Genomic DNA, 25,082 nt, shown 5'->3' on the forward strand with positions numbered 1-25,082 from the left:
CAGTCATAATTCCATGACCAAATTAATGATCAAAAGTGTTTATTTAAGGCTACACTTCAAACAACCTGCGGGTGGGTTCTGCAGTCATGAGAACAAATCCTAATTGTGTCGGAAAAACTGAAGTAGAGGTTTTTAAACTCTCCCACAACTCAAGTTTTAGACTTTGGTAATTTCCGAAATTCTCAATTCTTTCCTGTGGTTCCTTGCTCACATCTGGCACTAGTTTTTACCAGATCCTGTCTATTACATTCAAGGACTCGCCAACTCAGGCGCTCAAAACTACTTAGTTTTATTATTACCATGATTTGTTATCTTTTGCACATTGGTTTTTTTGTCAGTTTTTGTTTATGTGTAGATTTTCAGAAATTCTACTGTATCTCTTTATTTTCCTGCAAGAAAATAATGCCCAAAAGAAAATAAAGCTCAAGGTAGTATATGGTTATATATAGGTGCCTTGATAATAAATTTACTTTGAACTTCATTACTTTAATAATTTTACAGACAGACACATGAATTTTCATTTTCTTCTTATAATTTTAACACAATGCAGAAGCAAAGATCAGCAGCTCCTTTGAAACAGGATACACAATCAGACATTTCATAAACTTCAACAACCATCACTGACAAAACTGCAACTTATGCAACGGCCTAATATTGCAAAAGCTCATCATTTAGTAAAGGCTGGTATGCATTACAATTTGTCAGTGATAATACCTGTGATCACTCAATGGAAGGGACTGTAGAAGGTAGAAAGGAAAAGACTGGAGCTACTGGGAAAGGCCAAGGATTGTGAAAGCAATGTGATGAAATTAGAAAACCTGTTAGAATGTGACAAATTAATGGGAAGTTTACTAAGTTAAAGGAGCAATATAAATGCAATAATTTGATGATATGTTGCATCGTAGGTAACTAATGCATAACTTAGTACAGTGAATTCCAGTTAATTGGGCCAACGGTTAATCGGGGCAGTTACATATTTGAGACATATCTTAAAGAACAAAAACTAATTGAGGAAATAGCTGGAATTCCCTTCATTTATTTGGGACGGGGTTGTTGCTGAACAGTTTCTAACTAGCGTAAGTCATGTGCATTTGCATGCCATTGGGCACTACACCATGTTTAGAGTGAATAGATTTTAAACTGCGTCAGTTGCATGTGTTTGTCTTCAAAAAGCAGCAACCCTTGTCACTGATAACTGGCGGGAAATAAGCAGTAAGATGATTCAAAACCGTTTCACTATGGTTTCAGGCTTGGAGATGCCAGAGACAGTCAGGAGTGAAAATGAAACTATTTCACTACTTCAACAAGTTGGGTACTATGAAGAACTTGGAGATACAGACAATCATCTGAATGTTACACTTAAAATGAAGATTTGGAGGATGCAATCATTGAAAGCATTGTATGAAGTCAGTCTATTATGAATAGGTCTGCACTGACTCTGTTCATTTAAAGTCAATCAAAATAACTGGAGGGAGTCCTTCATTGATATCGATTAGGAACTAATATACAGTTTTATAGTCACTAGCAAGAGAAAAGCTGCAGATGCTGGAAATCAAAGTAATATACACAAAATGCTGGAGGAATTTAGCAGATCCAGCAGTATCTATGGAAAAGAGTAAACAGTCGACATTTTGGGCTGAGAACTTTGACCCTTGACCCTCAGCCCAAAATGTCAACTGTTTACTCTTTTTCTGCCTGGCCTGCTGAGTTCCTCCAGCATTTTGTGTGTATTACACAGTTTTATAGTACTGTAATAGCATTGGTAGTGTTTTAATTTGTTATGTATTTCATTTAAATACATAACTTGTTATTCAGTTAAACGCAAACACGAGCAAATCGGCAGATGCTGGAATTTCAAGCAACACGCATAAAAGTTGCTGGTGAACGCAGCAGGCTAGGCAGCATCTAAAGGAAGAGGTACAGTCGATGTTTCAGGCCGAGACCCTTCGTCAGGACTAACTGAAAGAAGAGCTGGTAAGAGATTTGGAAGTGAGAGGGGGAGGGGGAGATCCGAAATGATAGGAGAAGACAGGAGGGGGAGGGATGGAGCCAAGAGCTGGACAGGTGATTGGCAAAAGGGATATGAGAGGATCATGGGAATGGAGGCCTAGGGAGAAAGAAAGGGGGAGGGGGGAAGCCCAGAGGATGGGCAATAAAGGATGGGGTATGAGGGGGAGGTGGGGCATTAACGGAAGTTTGAAAAGTCAGTGTTCATGCCATCAGGTTGGAGGCTACCCAGACGGAATACAAGGTGTTGTTCCTCCAACCTGAGTGTGACTTCATCTTTATAGTAGAAGAGGCCGTGGATAGACATATCAGAATGGGAATGGGACGTGGAATTAAAATGTGTGGCCACTGGGAGATCCTGCTTTCTCTGGTGGACAGAGCATAGGTGTTCAGCAAAACAATCTCCCAGTCTGCGTCAGGTCTCGCCAATATATAGAAGGCCGCATCGGGAGCACCAGATGCAGTATATCACCCCAGCCGACTCACAGGTGAGGTGTCGCCTCACCTGGAAGGACCGTCTGGGCCCTGAATGGTAGTGAGGGAGGAAGTGTAAGGGCATGTGTAGCACTTGTCCGCTTACAAGGATAAGTGCCGGGAGGGAAATTGGTGGGGAGGGATGCGGGGGGACGAATGGACAAGGGAGTCGCGTAAGGAGCGATCCCTGCGGAAAGCAGAGAGGCGGGGAGGGAAAGACTTGCTCAGTGGTGGGATCCCATTGGAGGTGGCGGGAGTTACGGAGAATTATATGTTGGACCCAGAGGCTGGTGGGGTGGTAGGTGAGGACAAGGGGAACCCTATTCCTAGTCGGGTGGCTGGAGGATGGGATGAGAGCAGATGTGTCTACTGATGCTGAGTATAAGTTTATCTACTGATGCCTACTATAAGCCATGGATTATCTACTGATGCCTACTATAAGCCTAAGGACTCTCACAGCTATCTGGACTATTCCTCTTCTCACCCTGTCTCTTGCAAAAATGCCATCCCCTTCTCACAATTCCTCTGCCTCCGCCGCATCTGCTCTCAGGATGAGGCTTTTCATTCTAGGACGAGGGAGATGTCTTCCTTTTTTAAAGAAAGGGGCTTCCCTTCCTCCACCATCAACTCTACTCTCAAACGCATCTCCCCCATTTCACGTACATCTGCTCTCACTCCATCCTCCCGCCACCCCACTAGGAATAGGGTTCCCCTTGTCCTCACCTACCACCCCAGCCTCCGGGTTCAACATATAATTCTCCGTAACCTCTGCCACCTCCAATAGGATCCCACCACTCAGCACATCTTTCCCTCCCGCGCCCCTGCTTTCCGCAGGGATCGCTCCCTACGCGACTCCCTTGTCCATTCATCCCCCCCAACCCTCCCCACCGATCTCCCTCCTGGCACTTATCCTTGTAAGCGGAACAAGTGCTACACATGCCCCTACACCTCCTCCCTCACTACCATTCAGGGCCCCAGACAGTCCTTCCAGGTGAGGCAACACTTCACCTGTGAGTCGGCTGGGGTGATATACTGCGTCCTGTGCTCCCGATGTGGCCTTCTATATATCGGCGAGACCCGACGCAGACTGGGAGATCGTTTCACTGAACATCTATGCTCTGTCCGCCAGAGTAAGTAGGATCTCCCAGTGGCCACACATTTTAATTCCACGTCCCATTCCCATTCTGATATGTCTATCCACGGCCTCCTCTACTGGAAAGATGAAGCCACACTCAGGTTGGAGGAACAACACCTTATATTCCGTCTGGGTAGCCTCCAACCTGATGGCATGAACATTGACTTATCTAACTTCTGTTAATGCCCCACCTCCCCTCTCGTACTCCATCCGTTATTGTCCATCTTCTGGACTTCCCCCCTCCCCCTTTCTTTCTCCCTAGGCCTCCCGTTCCATGATCCTCTCATATCCCTTTTGCCAATTTTCTGTCCAGCTCTTGGCTTCATCCCTCCCCCTCCTGTCTTCTCCTATCATTTTGGATCTCTCCCTCCCACTTTCAAATTTCTTACTAGCTCTTCTTTCAGTTAGTCCTGATGAAGGGTCTCAGCCCGAAACGTCGACTGTACCTCTTCATATAGATACTGCCTGGCCTGCTGCGTTCACCAGCAACTTTTATGTGTATTCAGTTAAACAGTAGTTTGTCCCTTTTTTATACCTTTTAAACTATTTCCATGAAACTTCAATTAATTGAGGCAGCCACTTAATTGGGCCAAAAGGCGCTGGTCCTGGTGTGTTCCAATTAACCAGAACCCACAGTACATGTGTAAAATGGAGTTTTGAATAATGAAGCATAAACTAGGAATAATATTGGAAATATGAAAACGAAGCAGGAATCCTTATTTCAGGCATTTCAGGCAAGCATTTTTAGAAAGAGCATCCAAGTGATCATTCATATAGTTAATTAATGGCATTTGAAACCAAATTAGAAAACACATAAAAGAAGTAAATATTTAAGAATATGAGAAAAAAGACTAGGAATTCAGTCAGATGCACTAGGCTGCATTTCCTCCAGAAAACTATTGCAATAAAATTCAAAGACATTGCTGCATTTCATTAAATTTATCACAAATTTTCTGCATGCTGCATTTGGCAGTATCCTTTTTTTTCCTAAGTTTCACAATGACAAAATTTTATAACTCATTCTAGGGACAGCAGTAATGTTTGGGATGGGTTTCTATGTTATCTCAGCCACTAGGCACATAGTTACTGTACTGATGTAGATTCTATAGTTTTATTTATTCCTTCAGGATGTGACTATCACTAGCAATGCCAGCATTTATTGCTTATCCCTATATGCTGGCTGAATTATGGAGGCAGATATATTTGATGTATTCCAGATACATTGGGATATTTGGGAAGAATCAAAAATGAAAATATCATTGCTAAAAAAAGTGATTGAACAAAATCCACTTATCAATGTTTATTCCAATCTAAATAACACAACATTATTTGTTACATGCCTCAGCAAATAGTAAAAGGAAAATCTTGCCCACTTTGCAGTGTTATGAGCGACTGCATTACAAGTATTATTTTATATTTCATTTGTGATGTGTGAGCTTCACTGTTAAGACCAGTATTTATTACCTCATCTTCATCAATCTTGGGACTGTGATAGGAAGACAACCAGAAAGGTCCCACATTCAGTCCCTGAATCATGCCATTAGTAGATCTGAGAAACAAACCCAAACTAGCTTTCACTCAACACTTACCCCCCATCACCAACACATTCACTCTTTAAGAATGGCAATCACTCATTATGTTTTAAAAATGAATTCTACTTTTGAGAATATCACTCTGAAAAATAAACATAGCTCCATATGTTTAAGTGGGTTACAATCTGTGTCAGTCTTACTATTTGGAAATGCTACCAGTAGCAGCTCTCTGTTGGAGTTACATTGCAAACAGCACAATTCAGATGGTTGTAGAATATAAAAGGGTAGGCAGTGTAGAGCATGATCAAGTGCATTACAGGAATATTTATTGAAATAACATCAAAATAAGAAAGTTTGTGAGTTTCTTGTCTCGAGGCAAGTGAGCATAACGCAAGCTCACTAATAATGAAAATATAGAAAATTTTAGACAGTAAAATTCACATATGACAATGTAAGTAGATGAGGAAAGACGGGCATATGCGAGTAGATTTACATTCCAACAAAGTAAAGTTTCTTACAGAAACAATTTCAAAGTGCTGTGGTATGTAATTTGGAAGCAATAAGAAATTGGACTACTACTAATGTGATTGTTGGGATAGGGTGATGAAGTTGTGTTGATAGAATGAGTTTCTTCTTAGATTTTTTTGGTACCCATAGGCAGCTTGCATAAAAACTGAAGGTGCCTAGAAAGCAAATTGTATGAACAGCATGAGGTGATGTTGGAGAGGGAAAGAGCCGCTAGAAGTACATAATGTACTAGATTTAAAGTTTGCCTGAGATTTTAACTAATTTGTGGATATTTTGGAACAGACATTTAAGTTCTTACATATCTGTTGTTATAAATGTGTTAATTATTTTCAAAAGTTATAACCAAAGAAATTTTTTACAAAGATAATTCAAATATTTTATAACATGAATTCTTCCCTGTGTTTCTTTCAATTTCTGCTAAGATTAAAGACAACACAAAAAAAATATTTTAACATAGTTAGTATTCATATTTAAACAAAGCTTGCTTCCAGTGTCATTAGAAGAAATGCGATCATTGTTACACTTCACTTTAACATAGAAACATAGAAAATAGGTGCAGGAGTAGGCCATTCGGCCCTTCGAGCCTGCACCGCCATTTATTATGATCATGGCTGATCATCCAACTCAGAACCCTGCACCAGCCTTCCCTCCATACCCCCTGACCCCCGTAGCCACAAGAGTCATACCTAACTCCCTCTTAAATATAGCCAATGAACTGGCCTCAACTGTTTCCTGTGGCAGAGAATTCCACAGATTCACCACTCTCTGTGTGAAGAAGTTTTTCCTAATCTCAGTCCTAAAAGGCTTCCCCTTTATCCTCAAACTGTGACCCCTCATTCTGGACTTCCCCAACATCGGGAACAATCTTCCTGCATCTAGCCTGTCCAATCCCTTTAGGATTTTATACGTTTCAATCAGATCCCCCCTCAATCTTCTAAATTCCAACGAGTACAAGCCCAGTTCATCCAGTCTTTCTTCATATGAAAGTCCTGCCATCCCAGGAATCAAATCTGGTGAACCTTCTTCGTACTCCCTCTATGGCAAAGATGTCTTTCCTCAGATTAGGGGACCAAAACTGCACACAATACTCCAGGTGTGGTCTCACCAAGGCCTTGTACAACTGCAGTAGTACCTCCCTGCTCCTGTACTCAAATCCTCTCGCTATAAATGCCAGCATAACATTCGCCTTTTTCACCGCCTGCTGTACCTGTATGCCCACTTTCAATGACTGGTGTATAATGACACCCAGGTCTCGTTGCACCTCCCCTTTTCCTAATCGGCCACCGTTCAGATAATAATCTGTTTTCCTATTTTTGCCACCAAACTGGATAACTTCACATTTATCCACATTAAATTGCATCTGCCATGAATTTGCCCACTCACCCAACCTATCCAAGTCAACCTGCATCCTCTTAGCATCCTCCTCACAGCTAACACTGCCGCCCAGCTTCGTGTCATCCGCAATCATGGAGATGCTGCATTTAATTCCCTCATCCAAGTCATTAATATATATTGTAAACAACTGGGGTCCCAGCACTGAGCCTTGCGGTACCCCACTAGTCACTGCCTGCCATTCTGAAAAGGTCCCGTTTATTCCCACTCTTTGCTTCCTGTCTGCTAACCAATTCTCTATCCACATCAATACCTTACCCCCAATACCGTGTGCTTTAAGTTTGCACACTAATCTCCTGTGTGGGACCTTGTCAAAAGCCTTTTGAAAATCCAAATATACCACATCCTCTGGTTCTCCCCTATCCACTCTACTAGTTACATCCTCAAAAAATTCTATGAGATTCGTCAGACATGATTTTCCTTTCACAAATCCATGCTGACTTTGTCCGATGATTTCACCGCTTTCCAAATGTGCTGTTATCACATCTTTGATAACTGACTCTAGCATTTTCCCCACCACCGATGTCAGGCTCACTGGTCCATAATTCCCCGGTTTCTCTCTCCCTCTTTTTTTAAAAAGTGGGGTTACATTAGCCACCCTCCAATCCTCAGGAACTAGTCCAGAATCTAACAAGTTTTGAAAAATTATCACTAATGCATCCACTATTTCTTGGGCTACTTCCTTAAGCACTCTGGGATGCAGACCATCTGGCCCTGGGGATTTATCTGCCTTCAATCCCTTCAATTTACCTAACACCACTTCCCTACTAACATGTATTTCGCTCAGTTCCTCCATCTCACTGGACCCTCTGTCCCCTACTATTTCTGGAAGATTATTTATGTCCTCCTTAGTGAAGACAGAACCAAAGTAATTATTCAATTGGTCTGCCATGTCCTTGATCCCCATAATCAATTCACCTGTTTCTGTCTGTAGGGGACCTACATTTGTCTTTACCAGTCTTTTCCTTTTTACATATCTATAAAAGCTTTTACAGTCTGTTTTTATGTTCCCTGCCAGTTTTCTCTCATAATCTTTTTCCCCTTCCTAATTAAGCCCTTTGTGCCCCTCTGCTGAACTCTGAATTTCTCCCAGTCCTCAGCTGAGCCACTTTTTCTGGCTAATTTGTATGCTTCTTCTTTGGAATTGATACTATCCCTAATTTCTCTTGTCAGCCAGCACTTCTCTTAACGCAGCACTTTTGGTCACTAAGGTTGCTTGTACACAAAAGAGCACTTTGTGGAAGTTTAATGTAGGTGTAATACGTTAGAAGATTTTTTTTTATATGTTTCAATTGATTCAAATCATAGTAACTGGCTCGGCACACTCGGTGGGACATGGTGTGGTGATTTTGTGACCATTTCTAAAATGAAGAAACACGCAGCCAAACCTCTATGGATAATAACCACTCGGTGAGTATGAATACTCATTTAAATTGCATGCATGTTACAGGGAGTTACCAAAGGTAGAAAACCTGTCTTGTTGTCAATTGTGAGTAGGGCCTTTGATTAATGGTGCACTTTAAAAAAAAATTATTCAGCTTTTGGGATCTGGGTATCACTGGCAAGGCCAAAATTTACTGTACATCTCTATTTACTTTGAAAAATAGTGATGGGTTATCCTGTGAATTACTTAGTGAAAGAATACTCAGCATCCTTTTGGGCACGTAGTTCCTAGGTTAGCCCCAGTGACAATGAAGGAAGGGTAAGATATTTCCAACTCAGGATGGAATGCAACTTGGAGGGGAACAAGTGAGTCATGGTGGCATTTGAAGCACTTACCCTTCTTTGTGGTAGAAGTTGTAGGTTTGGAAAGTAATATCATTATGGCAAAGGTATATTTTGAAGATGATATACATTGCAGCCATAGTTTGCTATCAGAAAGAATGATTGCTTAAGGTGGTGGATAGAACACCAACTGTCATGTAAGCAAGAACAACAATGGAGTAGTAGGATTAAACATTTCTACTGAGTCTTGTTAGCCATGGTACATGCTGGGCAACTTACAGTGCTGGCCCACCAAGGTGAAAATAGTGCGCACTCCAAGGCTTGTGCAAAAACAGAGAGCCTTCTGCATGGTTGAAGGGCCAATTGATTCACTGTATGATCAATCAGCATGTGCACTTGCCACATTCTCAAAATCGATTTAATACTCGTCACCAGCCAATTAGACTTTATGAACTGGACCTTGTCAAGGTTCATAGTGTTGTTGATGTGAAAGTGGAGAATAGTTACTCACACTTCTGATTTTTACCTTGTAAATGTGGAAATGAGGTATTAGATGGTGAGTCACTTGTTACAGGTTCCCCAGCCTCTGAGTCTTATGTTTAGAGACTATGCCAGTTGAGTTTCTGATCCATGGTGATTACTAAAGGTGGGGGTGTGACAGCAAATATAATGTAATTTAATTTGTTAGACTCTGCCTTGTTGGAGATAATCATTGCTTAGCACTTTTGTGGCATGAATGTCACTTCCTACTTATCTGCTCGGATCCAGATCTTCCTGTACTTAACACAGCTTCATTTGTGAAGAGTCATGAATGGAATTGAGTAGTGTTCAATAATCAGTGAACATTTCCACTCCATATGAATGAAGGAAGGTCATTAATGGAGCAGCTAAAGATGAGCCAAAGCCAACACTCTGACAAATTCATACCAATGTGTAGGGGCTGAGATAATTGACCTCCAGCAACCCTGTGTGATTCCAACCACCATGAGTGCTCTCCTTCATATCCATTGACTTTAGTTTTACTGGTGTTCTATGCTGCCACACTCACTCAAATGCAGCCTTTGAGCCCAGGAGCAGCCAATCTCAACCTCGGGACTGGAATTCAGTTTCATTGTCCATATATGGATCAAAGCTATGATGGCATCATCATATAACTGTATTGGAAGAGTTTAAAGAGGTAAAGCCAGTTCTGGACCTCATATATTCTAAGACATGATGCTAAGACTTGATGTTATTATTTGGCCCCATAGCCTTTATTCTATCTAGTGCAGTCGCCTTTTTTTTAAACTATCACCTGGAATTGACTAAAGACTTGTTTAACTGTTTTGGAGGCTCTAAGGATGAAGTCAAATTGAATTATCAATAGAGCAATGTGCTGGGCACCACCATCAATGAAAAGAGGATGTTCTTGGCACATACACCTCCCACTAGTTGTTTAATTAATCACCAACTGTAATGAATGCATGTGATAAGCAAGACTGTAGACCTTTGATTTGTTCTCTTGGTTATGAGATCTCTTAGCTCTGTCCATAGCATGACACTCTTCCTGTTTAGCACGCGCGCACACACACAAAATCCTGTTTTGTCACTTAAGCAGGATAGCAACTCATTTGCAGGTATGCCTGATACTTTTGGCATGCAGTTGTGTGCTGGCCACTGAATCTGGATTGATCCAATGGCTTAAAAGTAAGGGTAGAGTGAAATAAATGCTGGCGATGAGGATACAGATTGCGATGATGTACATTTCTACCCGGCTGATAGAGCACACTATGTCATGGTTTCAAAACTGGGCAGTCCATCTGGTTTATCTATTTTAACACAGCAGTAACAGTAAAACTGAATGGTATTTAGAGAACTTATAAGAGTGACCTCATTGGTGGATCTACAGCATTCAGTTTCATTTTTTAGAACATATTTATAAATTTGCCATCAGACCATATTCTCATTATCGCCAAGATCACCTATTTCCATTTCTGTGACATTGTCTGGATCTATTCTGCCTCAACCTGTAGATTGTTGATATCCTCTTTGGGCCCTTTGTTGCAATATAATACAGTCAACCTCTCATATTCTACTTTACAAATCTTAAAATGACTTAAGACTACAAAACATGCCCTGAATTGCTTCTTGCTGTTCTCCTGCCTCAATATTTTAATGTTTACTCAGTTTTGAAACTGCCCTGTAGTCAGCCCTTCTGCTTCTATAATCTTTCTCCACTCCAAAACATCTTGATGATCCCTGATGTTAACTACCCTTCCATGCAATTTTATTTTCGGATCTCCTTGCCTTTTATGTCTGTTTTTTCCCTCATTAAAACCTAGCTTCTGACTTGTATTATCTTCTTTTCTGGATTGTTGCCAAAGTTTGTCTTGCTAGTGATTCTGTTAATTGGCTTGTGATGTTTTGTTACCTAAAAGGCATCATATAAATGCTGCAGATCCCTGAACATAAATAAGCAACGTGCTATAGGATTTGTGTTGCACTGAAAAAGGTATATACAGTGTCCTTAATTTCACCTTTCCAGTTACAAATGCAAACAGCATGAGTCACTATTTTTTTTGTTTTAACTTTAATCATCCATCCAAAACGGTATTCGGAAACTGTTGTGGGAATTAGAGCTGACAAAACTTATCAGTGCAACACACACACACACACACACACACACAATGCTGAAGGAGCTCAGCAGGTCAGGCAGCATCGATGGAAATGAATAAACAGTCAATGTTTTGGGCTGAGACCCTTCATCAGGACTGATGAAGCGTCTTGGCCTGAAACTTCGATTGCTTATTCATTGCGATAGATGATGCCTGACCTGCTGAGTTCCTCCAGCATTGTGTGGGTGTTGTTCTGAATTTCCAGCATCTGTAAAATTTCTTGAGTTTAAAATTTACCAAGAATATACCTTTAAGATCTCCATAAACAGTTCAGTTATTTTCCTTATTCTGTAAGAATTAATAAGCACACCTCCTCTTCTGACTAAATCACTGAGCAATCCTTATGTCACAGGACTGGAGGAGTATTGTGCCAGCCCAGTACTTCTAGCTATAGGTGGCTGTGTGGGGGTTATTGGTTGTGATGTGGGTGGAAAATGGCACAGTAAGGGAATGGTGATCAAATATTGCTTACCTGAGAGAACCATGCCTTTAACATTTCCATCCAGGAGATCGCTACCCTGTCAGTGGGAAATGAGAAGGAATTCTTGAAACATCTTGTTAGAGTACAAAATCCAAAATTAATTATCCAACACAGATTCAGAATTTCCCCACAACTTAACAGTGGATTCACTGAACATTCATTAGCCTACTGAAGCCAAGGCCTGGTTTGTTATCCCATGAGAACAGAAAATATTCTTGGTATTATACAGGCTAATAGAATAAAACTCACTCTTTCATGGCCCAAAAAGGACCCTAATTCCAACTCAGTCTACAGTCAAGTGATGGCATTAATGGAGAAGCTAAGGAGGTCAAAGCCAGTCCACTGACAAACTCATACCAATTACCAGTCTTATTGATCCATCACAATCCTGTTGTGCTGTGTCCTACTGATAGCGCAGAGCCACCAAAGATAGTGCATCCTCAATCATTGTTTCCAAAGCTTATGAAGTCTCAAGTGGCAGGACAAATACAGGCAAGGAAGCCTCCTCCTGGTTACCATACTCCCTTATCTTAAGAAGCAGTGCTCCTCAATGTTGGACAAAACTTAAAGAAACATGGAATGTTGCACCAGAGAGACAAATTTAACTTAAATTTTGGTTTCAAACTGCCCTTTGCACCAAAATTATCTTACTAAAGTACCATTTATCTCAGAAAAATAGATGCTAATGTAGGTGACAAAATTAGACACATCATATTTTAGATTAAATATGTCACTTTGATTCCAATTTTGTATGTGAATTGTGAGCACATAATTTTAACATAGCTGAAACTGTCTGACAGTCTTGAGTTACATATAGGTTGTATTTAAGATGAATGTGCATTAGGCAGCAGTAGAATGGTTTACATGCAGCTGACTGACAAACCTTTCTTACAGACACTCCACTCTTCCATGAAGATCATGATCAGGATCTGCAGCCATAACTACAGGGACAAATATCCCAACCTCACAAGCATTACTGACTGCATCCATCCATCTATCCACCCTTAATGACTTCATCTCAGAAATTTAGAACTATATTGAAATTCTTGGGTCTATAGTCCTTGAATATTCAACTTCTCCATGACTACAGCTAGAAATTTCTGATATTTACTGCCAGATACCCAAAGAGTTTATACAATGCCCTCAAACTTCACTGATCAACTCTGCCTACTCTATCAAGCCAGACTGCAGAGTTATACAGCACAGAAACAGACCCTTTGGCCCAACTCACCCATGCCCACCAAATTGCCTTCACATTCGCCCACAATTGGACCATATCACTTTTAACCTTTTCCCATCCATGAATTTGACTAAATATCTTTTAAATGATCCAACTGTACCTACTTCCACCACTTCCTCTGGCAGCTTGTTCCATATATCATTGCCATCAGTATAAAAAATTATCACTCAGATCCTTTTTAAATCTTTCTTCTCTCATCTTAAACCTGATGAAGAGTCTTGGCCCGAAGCATTGACTCTTTATTCCTCTCCATTGATGCTGGCTGACCTGTTGAATTAAATATAAAAAACATAGAAATCTACAGCACATTATAGGCCCTTCAGCCCACAATGTTGTGCCGACCATGTAACTTACTCTAGAAACTGCCTAGAATTTCCTACCCCAAAGCCCCCTATTTTTCTAAGCTCCATGTACCTATCTAAGAGTCACTTAAAAAACCCTATTGTAGCTGCCACTACCACCGTCACTGGCAGTGCATTCCACATACCCACCACTCTCTGTGTGGAAAAACTTACCTGTGACATCCCCCTTGCACCTACTTCCAAGCACCTTAAAACTATGCCCCCTCCTGTTAGCCATTCAGCCCTAGGATAAAGCCTCTGGCTAACCAAAGTATCAATGCCTCTCATCATCTAATATCAGGTCACCTCTCATCCTCCCTCACTCCAAGGAAAAAAGGCCAAGTTCACTCAACCTATTCTCATAAGGCATGCTCTCCAATCCAGGCAACATCCCTGTACATCTCCTCTGCACTCTCTATATAGTATCCACATCCTTTCTGTGGTGAGGTGACCAGAATTGAACACAGTACCCCAAGTGGGGTCTAACTAAGGTCTTATATAGCTGTAACATTCTTCCAGCATTTTGTATTAATCTGGACTTCCAGTATCTGCAGAACTTCTCGTGTTTATGCCCACCTTAAATCTTCCTGTTTTAGACTCCCTTACCATGGGAAAAAGATTCCCAGTTGATCAATGTCCTGTTAGCATCTTACATAACCTTCTTCATTGTCCACAACAGCCCCAATTTTGGTATCATCTGCAAACTTACTAATCAGGCCACCCACATTTTCATGTCCATTTATGACACCCTGTTCCCCTTTCTCAAACTCTCTGTCTCTATCTCTGGAGACAAACCTCCTACTACCATCTTTCATAAACCTACCAATTCCCACGGCTAACTTGACTATACCTCTTCTGACCCTGCCTCCTATGAAAATGCCATTCCTTTTTCTTAGTTCTTTCATCTCTGACGCATCTGTTCCCAGAATGAGGCTTTCCTTTCCAGGATATCAGAGATATCCTCCTTCTTCAAAGCACCTTCTCCTTTGCCACGATGAGGCCACTTGTAGGGTGGAGGAAAAACAACCTCACATTCTGTCTGGGTAGCCTCCAACCAAATGACATGAACATTGATTTCTCCTTCCAGTAAAATTTACTCCCCCGCCCCCTTTCCTCCTTTTCCATTTCGCACTCTGCCCTCTTACCTCTTCTCTTCACCTTCCTATCACATCCCCTTGGTCCCCTCCTTCCCTTTCTTCCTTGTCCTCTCTTCTCTCCTATCAATTCCTTCTGAGTTTCCCCAGCATTTTGTGTGCATTGCTCTGGATTTCCACCATCTGTAGAATCTCTTGTGTTTACATTTTCAATAAATTGTCCATATGACGACAACAGCAGTGGCTTCAACGTCTGCAGTTCTCCTCTGGTCACAGGCCTCCGATCTAAAAAAGAACCCTCCATTACCATCCTGTTTTCTTCCATCAAGACAATTTTTTTTTATTCAGTTGTCCAGCCCACTTTGGATCTCAAGCGATTTCATCTTCTAGACCAGTCCGCCATAGAAGACCTTGTTAATGTTCAGGTGGACATTTCCTACTGCCCTACCCTTGACAATTCTCTTAGTCACCTCTTTAAAAACTAAGTCAAATTTGTGAGACATGATTCAGAAAGCCAGGTTAACTATCTCTAATCAGTTCTTGTCTTTCTTGTAAGTAATTCCTGTCTTTGAGCATCTTTCCAGTAACTTCCTCATCAATGATGTTAGGCCCACCAGCCTGCAGATCCTGGATTGTCCTTGCAGTTCTTTTTAATTAAAGGCACAACATTCCCAACCTTCAGTCTTCTGGTACCTCAACCATGACTAAGGAAGCCACAAAAATTTCTGCCAGGGCACCATCAATTTCTTAGCTTGCTTCCTACAATATCCTAGGATACACTTGGTTAGGCCTGAGGATTTATTCGCCTTAAATACTTTGTTGTGGTGTATTTAAGGACATCCCACTTTCCTTCCCTGAACTTATAACCACTGAAACTCTTCACAATAAATACAGAAGTATTTATTTAAGACCCCACCCATATCCACATAGAGATAACAGCATGGATCCTTGAGGGGCTCTGTCCTCTCCCCAGTTAACCCTTTGGTCTTAGGATTCCACTTTACCTTATTTGCCAAGGATCTCTCATGTCCCCTTTATGCCCACCTGATTTCCTTCAGTATATTCTGACGTTCATTATACTCCTCAAGAGATGTACTTGTTTCCTGATGCCTTTATCTGACATGTTTCCTTTTGTTTTCCTAACTACAGCCCCAAGATCTATCATCAACTAGGGTTTCCTATTTGCTGAAAACAATAAGGAAAGTGTATTATTGTAACACATCTTCAGTTTCCTCATTCTCTATGTAACAGCAGACCAAAGCAGGAGAACACTTCACTGAGAGGGACTGCCCTTACATTTAATCAGCTACAAAAGTAAGATGAATTATTGCTAACACGAGGAAATCTGCAGATGCTGGAATTTCAAGCAACACACATAAAAATTGCTGGTGAACGCAGCAGGCCAGGCAGCATCTATAGGAAGAGGTACAGTTGACGTTTCAGGCCGAGACCCTTCATCAGGACTAACTGAAAGAAGAGATAGTAAGAGATTTGAAAGTGGGAGGGTGATGGGGAGATCTGAAATGATAGGAGAAGACAGGAGGGGGAGGGATGGAGCCAAGAGCTGGAAAGTTGATTGGCAAAGGGATACGAGAGGATCATGGGATGGATGGGAGGCCTAGGGTGAAAGAAAGGGGGAGGGGGGAAGCCCAGAGGATCGGCAAGTGAGAAGGACAGAGGGAGGAAAAGGAGTGAGAGAAAAAAATACATAATAATAAAAGATAAATAAATAACGGATGGGGTACGAGGGGGAGGTGGGGCATTAATGGAAGTTAGAGAAGTCAATGTTCATGCCATCATGTTGGAGGCTACCCAGACAGAATATAAGGTGTTGTTCCTCCAACCTGAGTGTGGCTTCAGCTTGACAGCAGAGGAGGCCGTGGATAGACATGTCAGAATGGGAATGGGATGTGGAATTAAAATGTGTGGCCACTGGGAGATCCTGCTTTATCTGGCCGACAGAGCATAGGTGTTCAGCGACGTCTCGGCCCGAAACGTCGAATGTACCTCTTCCTATAGATGCTGCCTGGCCTGCTGCGTTCACCAGCAATTATTATGTGTGTTGCTTGAAATATTGCTAAATCTGCAGCACTTAACACTGTATTTCAGTGCTGTAAAACACAGCTCACTAAATATTTACAGCAGTAATGAATAAACTGGAGTATCATGCAACTCCTCACAATAAAGTGGAGTAATTTAAACAAGAAAATTCCTTTCCCACGTCATGATATCATACAGGATATCAAAAACATCTGTCAATTTGATGTTCAGTATCAGTTTAATCTGCTTGCAGATCTATTCAGGAGATGATTAATGTGTTGTGGAGAAGTACTGCATTTTTCTTATGTCAAGACTCCCCATGATGCTGCCTATTTTTTGTGCCATAAGGATAGCAATTTCACTCCAACAACACACAGATATCAATAATTTTCAAAAAAGAATCAAATATATATTGCAAATATCTTCATCAAAATGAAGTCATTTTAAGGTGCTTTATTTTGCCGAATTTGGCTTCTGGTGGAAGACATCATATTCCACTAATGTATAACCATATAGTTAAGAATAAAAAAAACTAAGTGAAGACAGGAATCATCACTAAAAACAAGGGTCCTGATTTCTGTGGAGCAGATCTTCAAATTGCACACAAGAGCTTGATGGTTTGTGAGCCTGTTTCAGATCACATTTAATAAATTTCCCCTAATATGTCATCTAGTGACCCAAATGCATTTGAAAGGTCAAAGATATTGAGGCATGTGATTATTCTTAAATCAGTACAGGTATGATTGTGAAATATACATCAGGCAGCAATTTCAGTGAACCCACTTCCTCTCAAATTCAACAACACACTAGCAAACTGATTAAGTGTGGGGAAAGCAGCAGCACTTTCAAAGATATTTGGCAACTGGATGAGAATTCCCCTTGCCGATATACTATTTTTTTCTCAATGGAATTGTGTCGAATTCATGGACAAAACCAAGTGCATGCATGAATTTTAGAAATACAGTATATCTTGTTCATTTTTCCAGTTGAATTCAAGTTTCTACTTAGGAAATGGGTAAATTGAAGAAGAAACCTCTTACAATAAAATGGACTATACTTCATCCAGTAGATTCTTTTCCCAAGTCATCTAATCTTTCTTCTAGAAGTGTGTCTCAGTGCTTTAAGAGCTTACTTGGATAAAAGTGCAAAGTTAAAAGTCAAAGAACGTCAAGATGAATAGCTTTAATCATATCCATTTGATTTTCCCTCAGCAAATATATAAAATGCTGCATCAACCAGATTTTACCAGTGTTATTTATCATTCCAACTTTTCTATAGATCCCAAGCTAATGCTCAGTACAGTTTCAGCTTTTAACTGGGCAATAACCAAGGCTAAAGTCTGTGAAGTGAAGCCTCTGACAGAGTGTACTGTACATATTGCAGTAAGTACTTTTGTCAGTACAACTTCTCTTCCTCTTTTTTTCAAAAATCCTTTCATTCATACATGACTCAGTACCATCACCTAACCTTGGTACCCATGGCACAATGAAAGTAGTCACATCTAAGCCATAAGGTTGTGGTTTCAAATCCCACTGCATAATTCCCACTATTCATCCTTACCACTGCTTCCTGTCCCTCAGCCAACTCGTAGTATCAATGCTTCTACTGTCACTTTAAGTCTCAGCATACTAGTTCTATAAATTAAAAGAGACATGACCAATCTGTTTATCAATGGTGCTTGGCTTTGGAGAGGATCTGGTAGATGAGCAGCATATCATCTTGTAGTAACTACAGCTCCATTGGCCAGATGGAAGTTGTAACAGTTCTGGTTCACCTGCAGCTCTCTGCTGGCTCTTCAAGGTAATTGTACCCAGCCTTCTGCAGATATAATGGTTAGGGGTGGAGTTCTCCCAGCTGTCAATATGATTGCTGAGTTTCATGATATTTTACTTAACTTTGTTATTGTATGACAGCTTTGGCCTTTCTCCTCATCCACAATGATATTTTTTAGATGATCCACAAACTCCTTAGCAGATTATCTTGATAAATGCTCCCCATATCTCACAGTATATAAAGAATCAAAAGATGGAAGAGTTTTGTTGATTTTTACATCATATTCCCTACCAAAGTTACATGAATTGGTAAATGCTAAGTCAAGGTGGCACCTGGAGCATTCTTTATACAGTAGCTCTGTTCGTGACACTGTAGAAAGAATATGAAAACTCCTGAAAAAGTTGCAGAGGAAATTTGTAAGGTTTTTTCCAGGACTGGAAAATAATAGTTAATTATAAGAATAGCTATTATAATTGTCTCCAGACCGGATTGTTGACTTTAGAGCAAAGAGAAGAGTTAGTAGCTTATTACAAGTGTTTTGGAAAGTAGCAGTAGAACAGATGTTACACCCTTAGCAGACAGCCACCTAACTAGGAAAATAGATGTTGGGATTGTTGGTAGTATGATTCAAGGAAAGATGGGAAAATTATTTCACTCAATAAGTGTCTGGGGTCCAGCAATCACTGCCTGAATGGATAGTGGAAGCAAGAACTCCCATTATTTTTACAAATACCTGAGTCAGCAGATCAACAAGAACCATGACCTGTAGGGCTATGTACCAACTGATGGAGAGTGGGATCCATTTCAGCCTACACAGCCTTGATCGGACAAACAGCCATATTTTGTACCACAAAAGTTGTTTTTTTTAAATTGACACATATTATTCAAAGCTTTATCACTAACAATGATTTTAGTTGATCTTAGTGTCATGGCAACCCTTTCCTGGATACTTGATATGATGCTAGAATGGGTGCCTATAAAAGAGAAATTGTCCTTATGATCTGTTATTCATTAAGTAAATTAGATACACGTAGAGCAAATAATGAAATGGGTGATGTGTTCTGCTATGAAATAATCTACTATTGTAGTGCATCTTTGAGTGAATCAGAGGCCACTTTATTAGGTACACCGATACACTTGCTCATTAATGCAAATATCTAATCAGCCAAAACATGAGGCAGCAACTCAATATAAAAAAGCATGCAAACCTGGTTAAGAAGTTTATTTGATATTCAGACCAAACATCAGAATGGGGAAGAAATGTGATCTCAGTGATGTTGTCTGTGGAATGATTGTTGGTACCAGACAGGGTCTGAGTATCTCAGAAACTGCTGATCTCCTGGAATTTTCATGCACAACAGTCTCGAGAGTTTACAGAGAATGGTAGGAAAAAAACTTAAAAAAAAAATCCAGTAAGCAGCAGTTCTATGGGTGAAAACTTCACTTCATGAAGAGGTCAGAGGAGAATGATTGAAGCTGACAAGACAACGACCATAGCCTAAATAACCACATGTTACAACAGTGGTGTGCAGAGAAGTATCTTCAAATGCACAACAATCAAACCTTGAAGTGGATGGGCTACAGCAGAAGATCACAAACATACCCTGTATTTGATTTGTAAAATGAAATGGAAGGATTCACAAGTCTGTGATCATATCCTGTCACAGGATCCCTTCATTGATAAACATACTGAGGAAAGGCATCCTGATCATAAATGCCACATTACACATTCCTGGTACCCTGTCAGTTTTCCCATCCTCCAGAATTGAATGGTTATTTCATCAAGTGATCAAATTTCTAAAAATTGCAATTTTATTGGGGCCTGAAAAAAATCAATACCCAAGTTAATGGAGTTCTCAAACAATTAAACAATTAAACAAAGCTCATATTTTCCAGTTCGTCCAATTAGCAAAGAACAAATGTTCCCACAAGCAATGTTTTGAGCGAGGGAGGAGAAAATTCAAAACTAGCTTATCTAGCCCAAATTCTCTATAGTCTTCCAGGGCTGGGACAAACAGATCATCCCTTTATTAACCTGCTTGGTCATTTGAGGCAGTGCCAAATGATCGGTTCCTTCCTCAACAGGACAGCCTCTTCCTTTTTGCCTTATTTGCTCTACTTAGCCATATGCCTTACACACCCCGTGCCTCCTCCCTCAACTATCTCCCTTCCACCCACCCTCCCTGGCACAACCTTTGCTCTATGCTCTTGAGTATAGAACTTCAATGACAAAATGAAGATTAAGATGACTGAACAGACCTGCTGTAACAGCATCTAGCCAGAACACTACTCCAATCTGAATGAAAAGCCTGGCTTATTTCAGTCACATTTCTCTGGATGCTGCAATCCATGTAGTGCCAACACCAATGGTCAAAGACTGATTAGCTCTTTGGCTAAGTAATAACCTGACAAAAATACTGTATAAAAGTCATCTTATTTCATCAACTGGCTGACAATCTTGATATTGCTTTGTGCCTTGTAGTGACAAATGTGATTTCCTGGGAGCTGCAATTTAAGCAAACGCTAGCCATTATTATGTTGTAATGGGTCTATTTTACATTGGTCAAGTTTTGCACTCTTACTCTAGGTGACATGATTCGTGGTCCAGTGCCAATGTGGTTAGATCACTGACAAGGCATGTGTTCAAATTCCATACAGCAGCTGAGGAATTAAAATTCAATTAATTAATGAATCTCAAATAATTAGTTATTAATAGTGGCTCTAGAAATAGTAATGATGAAAATACTGGGTTATTATAATAATTTGTCAGGTTCATGATTGTTCTTTGAGGAAGGAAATTTGCCTTGCTTACTTGTTGTGTTCTACATGTGATCCCAGATTTACAGTAATACAGTTGGCTGAAATTGTACAGAAAACCACTCAGTTCAAGAACAGTGGGATGATGCGGGTTGTTGAGATGTTTAAGCAAGTAGTTCCTATGGAGATAGGGAGTGTGAAGAAGAAAGATAATGGGACTTACTCCGGTGTGCTGCCAGAGTACGGCAAAGAATACCTAGTTATAATGTGCATGCTCAAAAATAGGCATTCCTGAGACAAGGTGGTCTAAATATCATTTGATGCATGGATCAAGAGGCAAGTGCCCAGTCACATTTTTAGTGATGCAGAATCCCCTGAAGTTATAGCTATCATGTTTCATTCTAGACAAAACCAGTGTTTGAAACAGTGCTATAAAATAATACTTCTCTTCAAAAATAACTAAATTATACCAAGATAAAGACAAAAGGATCTGAGATTCAGTACATGAGAACACTGCATTATTAATCATGTCAATCTTCTGCCAATCACTATTGAAACAAAATTTACTACAAATGCATAGTAATGTGTATATTAAAGGGGATTCATACCTAGAAATTATTTTGTTCTGTGGAATTTTTTGAAGATCGGAATTACATAAAGCCATAAAAATATTTATCAATGGGATACTGCCACAAGAAAAACTTGGTCACACACTGGATAATCTTGTACTGCTTTAATTGATGCAAAAGCAGGTCTTGAGTTGTTTGGTAAGACCTGCTTCAGTATTAGTGGCTCATGCTGCCCATGTGTAAGTGAATACTGTCTAATTGATCCAAGATGTACGTGACTCAGTTTCGATCTAATGACACATGTCCAGCAGTTTCCATGCAAATGCACATCACAGACACAAATTTGGTAAATTGCCTGACTCACACATAAAGGACCTGATCATGTCAGTGTCTGAATGTTAGCTTAAGTGCACATAAGTCTCCAGTTATGCAAAAGAATTTCTTGGCTCAGTTCTTTGGTATCAATTTCAAGTCGTATGCAAATGCATGTACACAAAATGCTCCAACTTTTCTTAATTTAAAACTGGCAATACTGCAGAGTCTTTGGTGAATGCAAACTGGAGATTATAGCTGGGTTATAGTGGCATAACTATATAGTCTAATGCTATATTAGACCTTGCAATGCGTGATATTGATAATGGGAATTTTATTTGGGGAGTTTTCTGATCTCCAGAGTAATTTCAAATAATTACACTTCAGAAAATTCATATACTTGTTTGTGATACTTTCCAGTAAAATGGGGCCAAAACAGTTAAAAATTGAGAAGTCTCAAATGTTCATTGAAATTTTAAAACTTACCTGTCATTGACAAACCACTGCATTTTGGCTTCAAACTTACAGTCCACAAGAGCTCTTCCACTATCAGTAATAACTGTAAACATTTTATAGGTCTCTTCAGCAAGCAGTAATATATGGTTTATGGACAATGCCATGTGGAATGAAATCAACTTTTGGGGTAGAGAGCCCAAAATGTAAAATTGCCTGGCTTTTGTTATTGCTCACAGTAATATTGTTTTAAAAGTGCATAGTGATTCTTGGTGAGTTGACTTATCTTAATCATAGCTGCAGCTGGAATTTAGTTAATGGTCTGAAATTCTTGGCAACAGGTAAATTGACCCACCTCAGGATCTGAGGACCTATATGGAAGAGAACATTCAAGCAGAAAGCTAGATACCACTCAAATTTGGTACACCCACAAGGACAGCCATTAAGATAAAAGACTCAGTGAACCAAATAACTTGATAAATATTCGTACTTTTGCTATATCCTATGGTTTTATTCTGTAGCAGAAAAATATTGGCAAATATGAAAATAAGATGCAATTCCATTGCACAGTGCTTAAGAAACTGCTTTCATACATCGTGTTGAACTCTAACAGTTACCTAATACACTAATTTGCCAGCCACAAGTCAAAAATAAAACTTCAGACTAAATAAATATTTACACAAATAATAAACTGCAAATGTAGGAAGTGAGAAATTGGATTATGCTACACCAATATACCTCAGGTCTAAACAGGCTCAGTGTAACTATTTATGTAAAAATCCAGTGGAATTTCCCTCTGTATAGAAGTATCATAGCTCACCGGTATTTACAGTGCAATTATTGATAAATCCTCACTCAGAATTAAATATTTGAGGGAAATGTTGTACAACATGTGAGGAGTCGAAGCCTAGACCACTGCGTTCAACTGCATGCACAAAGCTTTGTGGAACATTTATATATATTTTGAAGTTTATTCTATACTTTTATAGTGGGAGCACAACTCCCACTACAGTATAAGGATGAGGCCTTCCTATTTAATAGCCATGCAAGTAGAACTTTAAACTTTGTCAAAAATATAGAATTATTAATCCTGGAGGTCGGAGACAGAAGGCATTTTCAAAGATTATATCATCATATTTCTGACATCAGAGTCCGCTCCAACTGTGGGGAAAATTAGATTGTCATAGGGATGACTATCATTTAAATGCAGCATAAATTAGGAAGATACCCACTACGATTGACTTTTGTCAACACTGAGGTCTGATGCTCTTTAAGGTGGGGTCTTATTATCACATTATTAACTGTATTCTTTGAGTAAGTATACTTTGACCAAGAAGCCACTTCAGAATCCAATGACTTCCGTGGATGGGAACTACATAACAAGTCTATTTGTGGTGTATTAGTGGGCAAGGCAGATTTCTGGAATGGGCATTGTACAAAGTTGGTTGTGTGGGGTTGGGCAGGGGTGTATCACCGTAGATATCTTATGTCTGAGGTAAGCATTCACATTCCTCTGCCTTCATTTGGCTGGTTTGTCTGTTAAGCCCTCAGTTCCATTTACAAGAGAGCTGCCTATCAAATCTGGTGTTTGCCGCCCACCCTTTTTAGAATAAAAGTATTTATTAAAAGAGACATAAAAACAAAATACTTCTATCCTGTCTTACCTTACTTAAAAACCTATCGATACAGATTCTCCCCTGTTTATGAATGCTCAATTTATCTACAGCCCATACATACAATTGATATTTGAGAGGCCAGCACAATAGATTTGCCAGCTGTTGCACAGCCGTAGAACAATTTCTGCTGCCTGGGATCTTACTCACACCACCGCCCACCCCCGCCCTCCACAACCAACTCTGCACAAAGCTCATTCCAGAAGTCTGCCTTGCTCACCAATACTCAACGCATATACTGGTTGTGTAGTTCCCAACCACAGGTCATTGAATCCTGAGGTGGGTCTTGGGAGCTCCCCTTGGTCTTTCAATACTTATTCAACATTGAGTTAGTAATGTGATAATGAGCGCCCACCATAAAGAGCTTCAGACCTCAGTGTTAGCAAAAGTCAATCACAGTGAGTATCCTCCTAAATTTATGCTGTAATTAAATGATAATCATCCCTGTGCCAACTCTAATTTTCATCACAGTTGGAGGGGTGATTGTTGTCAGAGGCATGATGATATAATCCTTGAAGATGTGTTCTGTCTCTGAACTCTCTATGATCTCAAATTCTGCACTTTAGAACTGCAGAGTTGCACTTGTGGGGTTATTAAATAGGAAGCCCTCAGACTTGAATTGCATTATAGTGCAAGTTGTACTTAACATTAAAGACAGTTCATAGGAACAGAACACTGCCATAGCATGGGAAGGAGCTGTGTCTATTCCACTGGAAGACCAAAGCTCAACATAAGCAACTTCTCCAATACAACATCTTCCTGACCACCCCCCCCCTTCACCACCACAACATTGCCCCTCCCAAACTTAGCCAGACAACTCTTCTCCAGATTTTGCTGTCAGAAGCCTCTCACCATTCAGTGAACAAAGTGCACCGAAAGCTGAAAGAGAAGGGTGCCAGCCA

General features: G+C 40.2%; 1 protein-coding gene across 2 annotated transcripts in view; it reads right to left on the reverse strand.

The window, feature by feature from the left end:
- LOC134350989 (phosphatidylethanolamine-binding protein 4) overlaps positions 1 to 25,082 on the reverse strand; it is a 450,761-nt gene that overhangs the window by 138,291 nt on the left and 287,388 nt on the right. For both annotated transcript variants that reach the window (XR_010019039.1, XM_063056940.1), the window contains exon 6: positions 11,920 to 11,965. Coding sequence is in view for 1 of the 2 variants with exons in the window: in XM_063056940.1 (XP_062913010.1) it covers positions 11,920 to 11,965 (46 nt within the window). In the remaining variant the exon portion in view is untranslated. The remainder of the gene's footprint in view (positions 1 to 11,919; positions 11,966 to 25,082) is intronic.

The sequence above is a fragment of the Mobula hypostoma genome, chromosome 8 (assembly GCF_963921235.1).
Source record: "Mobula hypostoma chromosome 8, sMobHyp1.1, whole genome shotgun sequence".
Classification (NCBI taxonomy): domain Eukaryota; kingdom Metazoa; phylum Chordata; class Chondrichthyes; order Myliobatiformes; family Myliobatidae; genus Mobula; species Mobula hypostoma.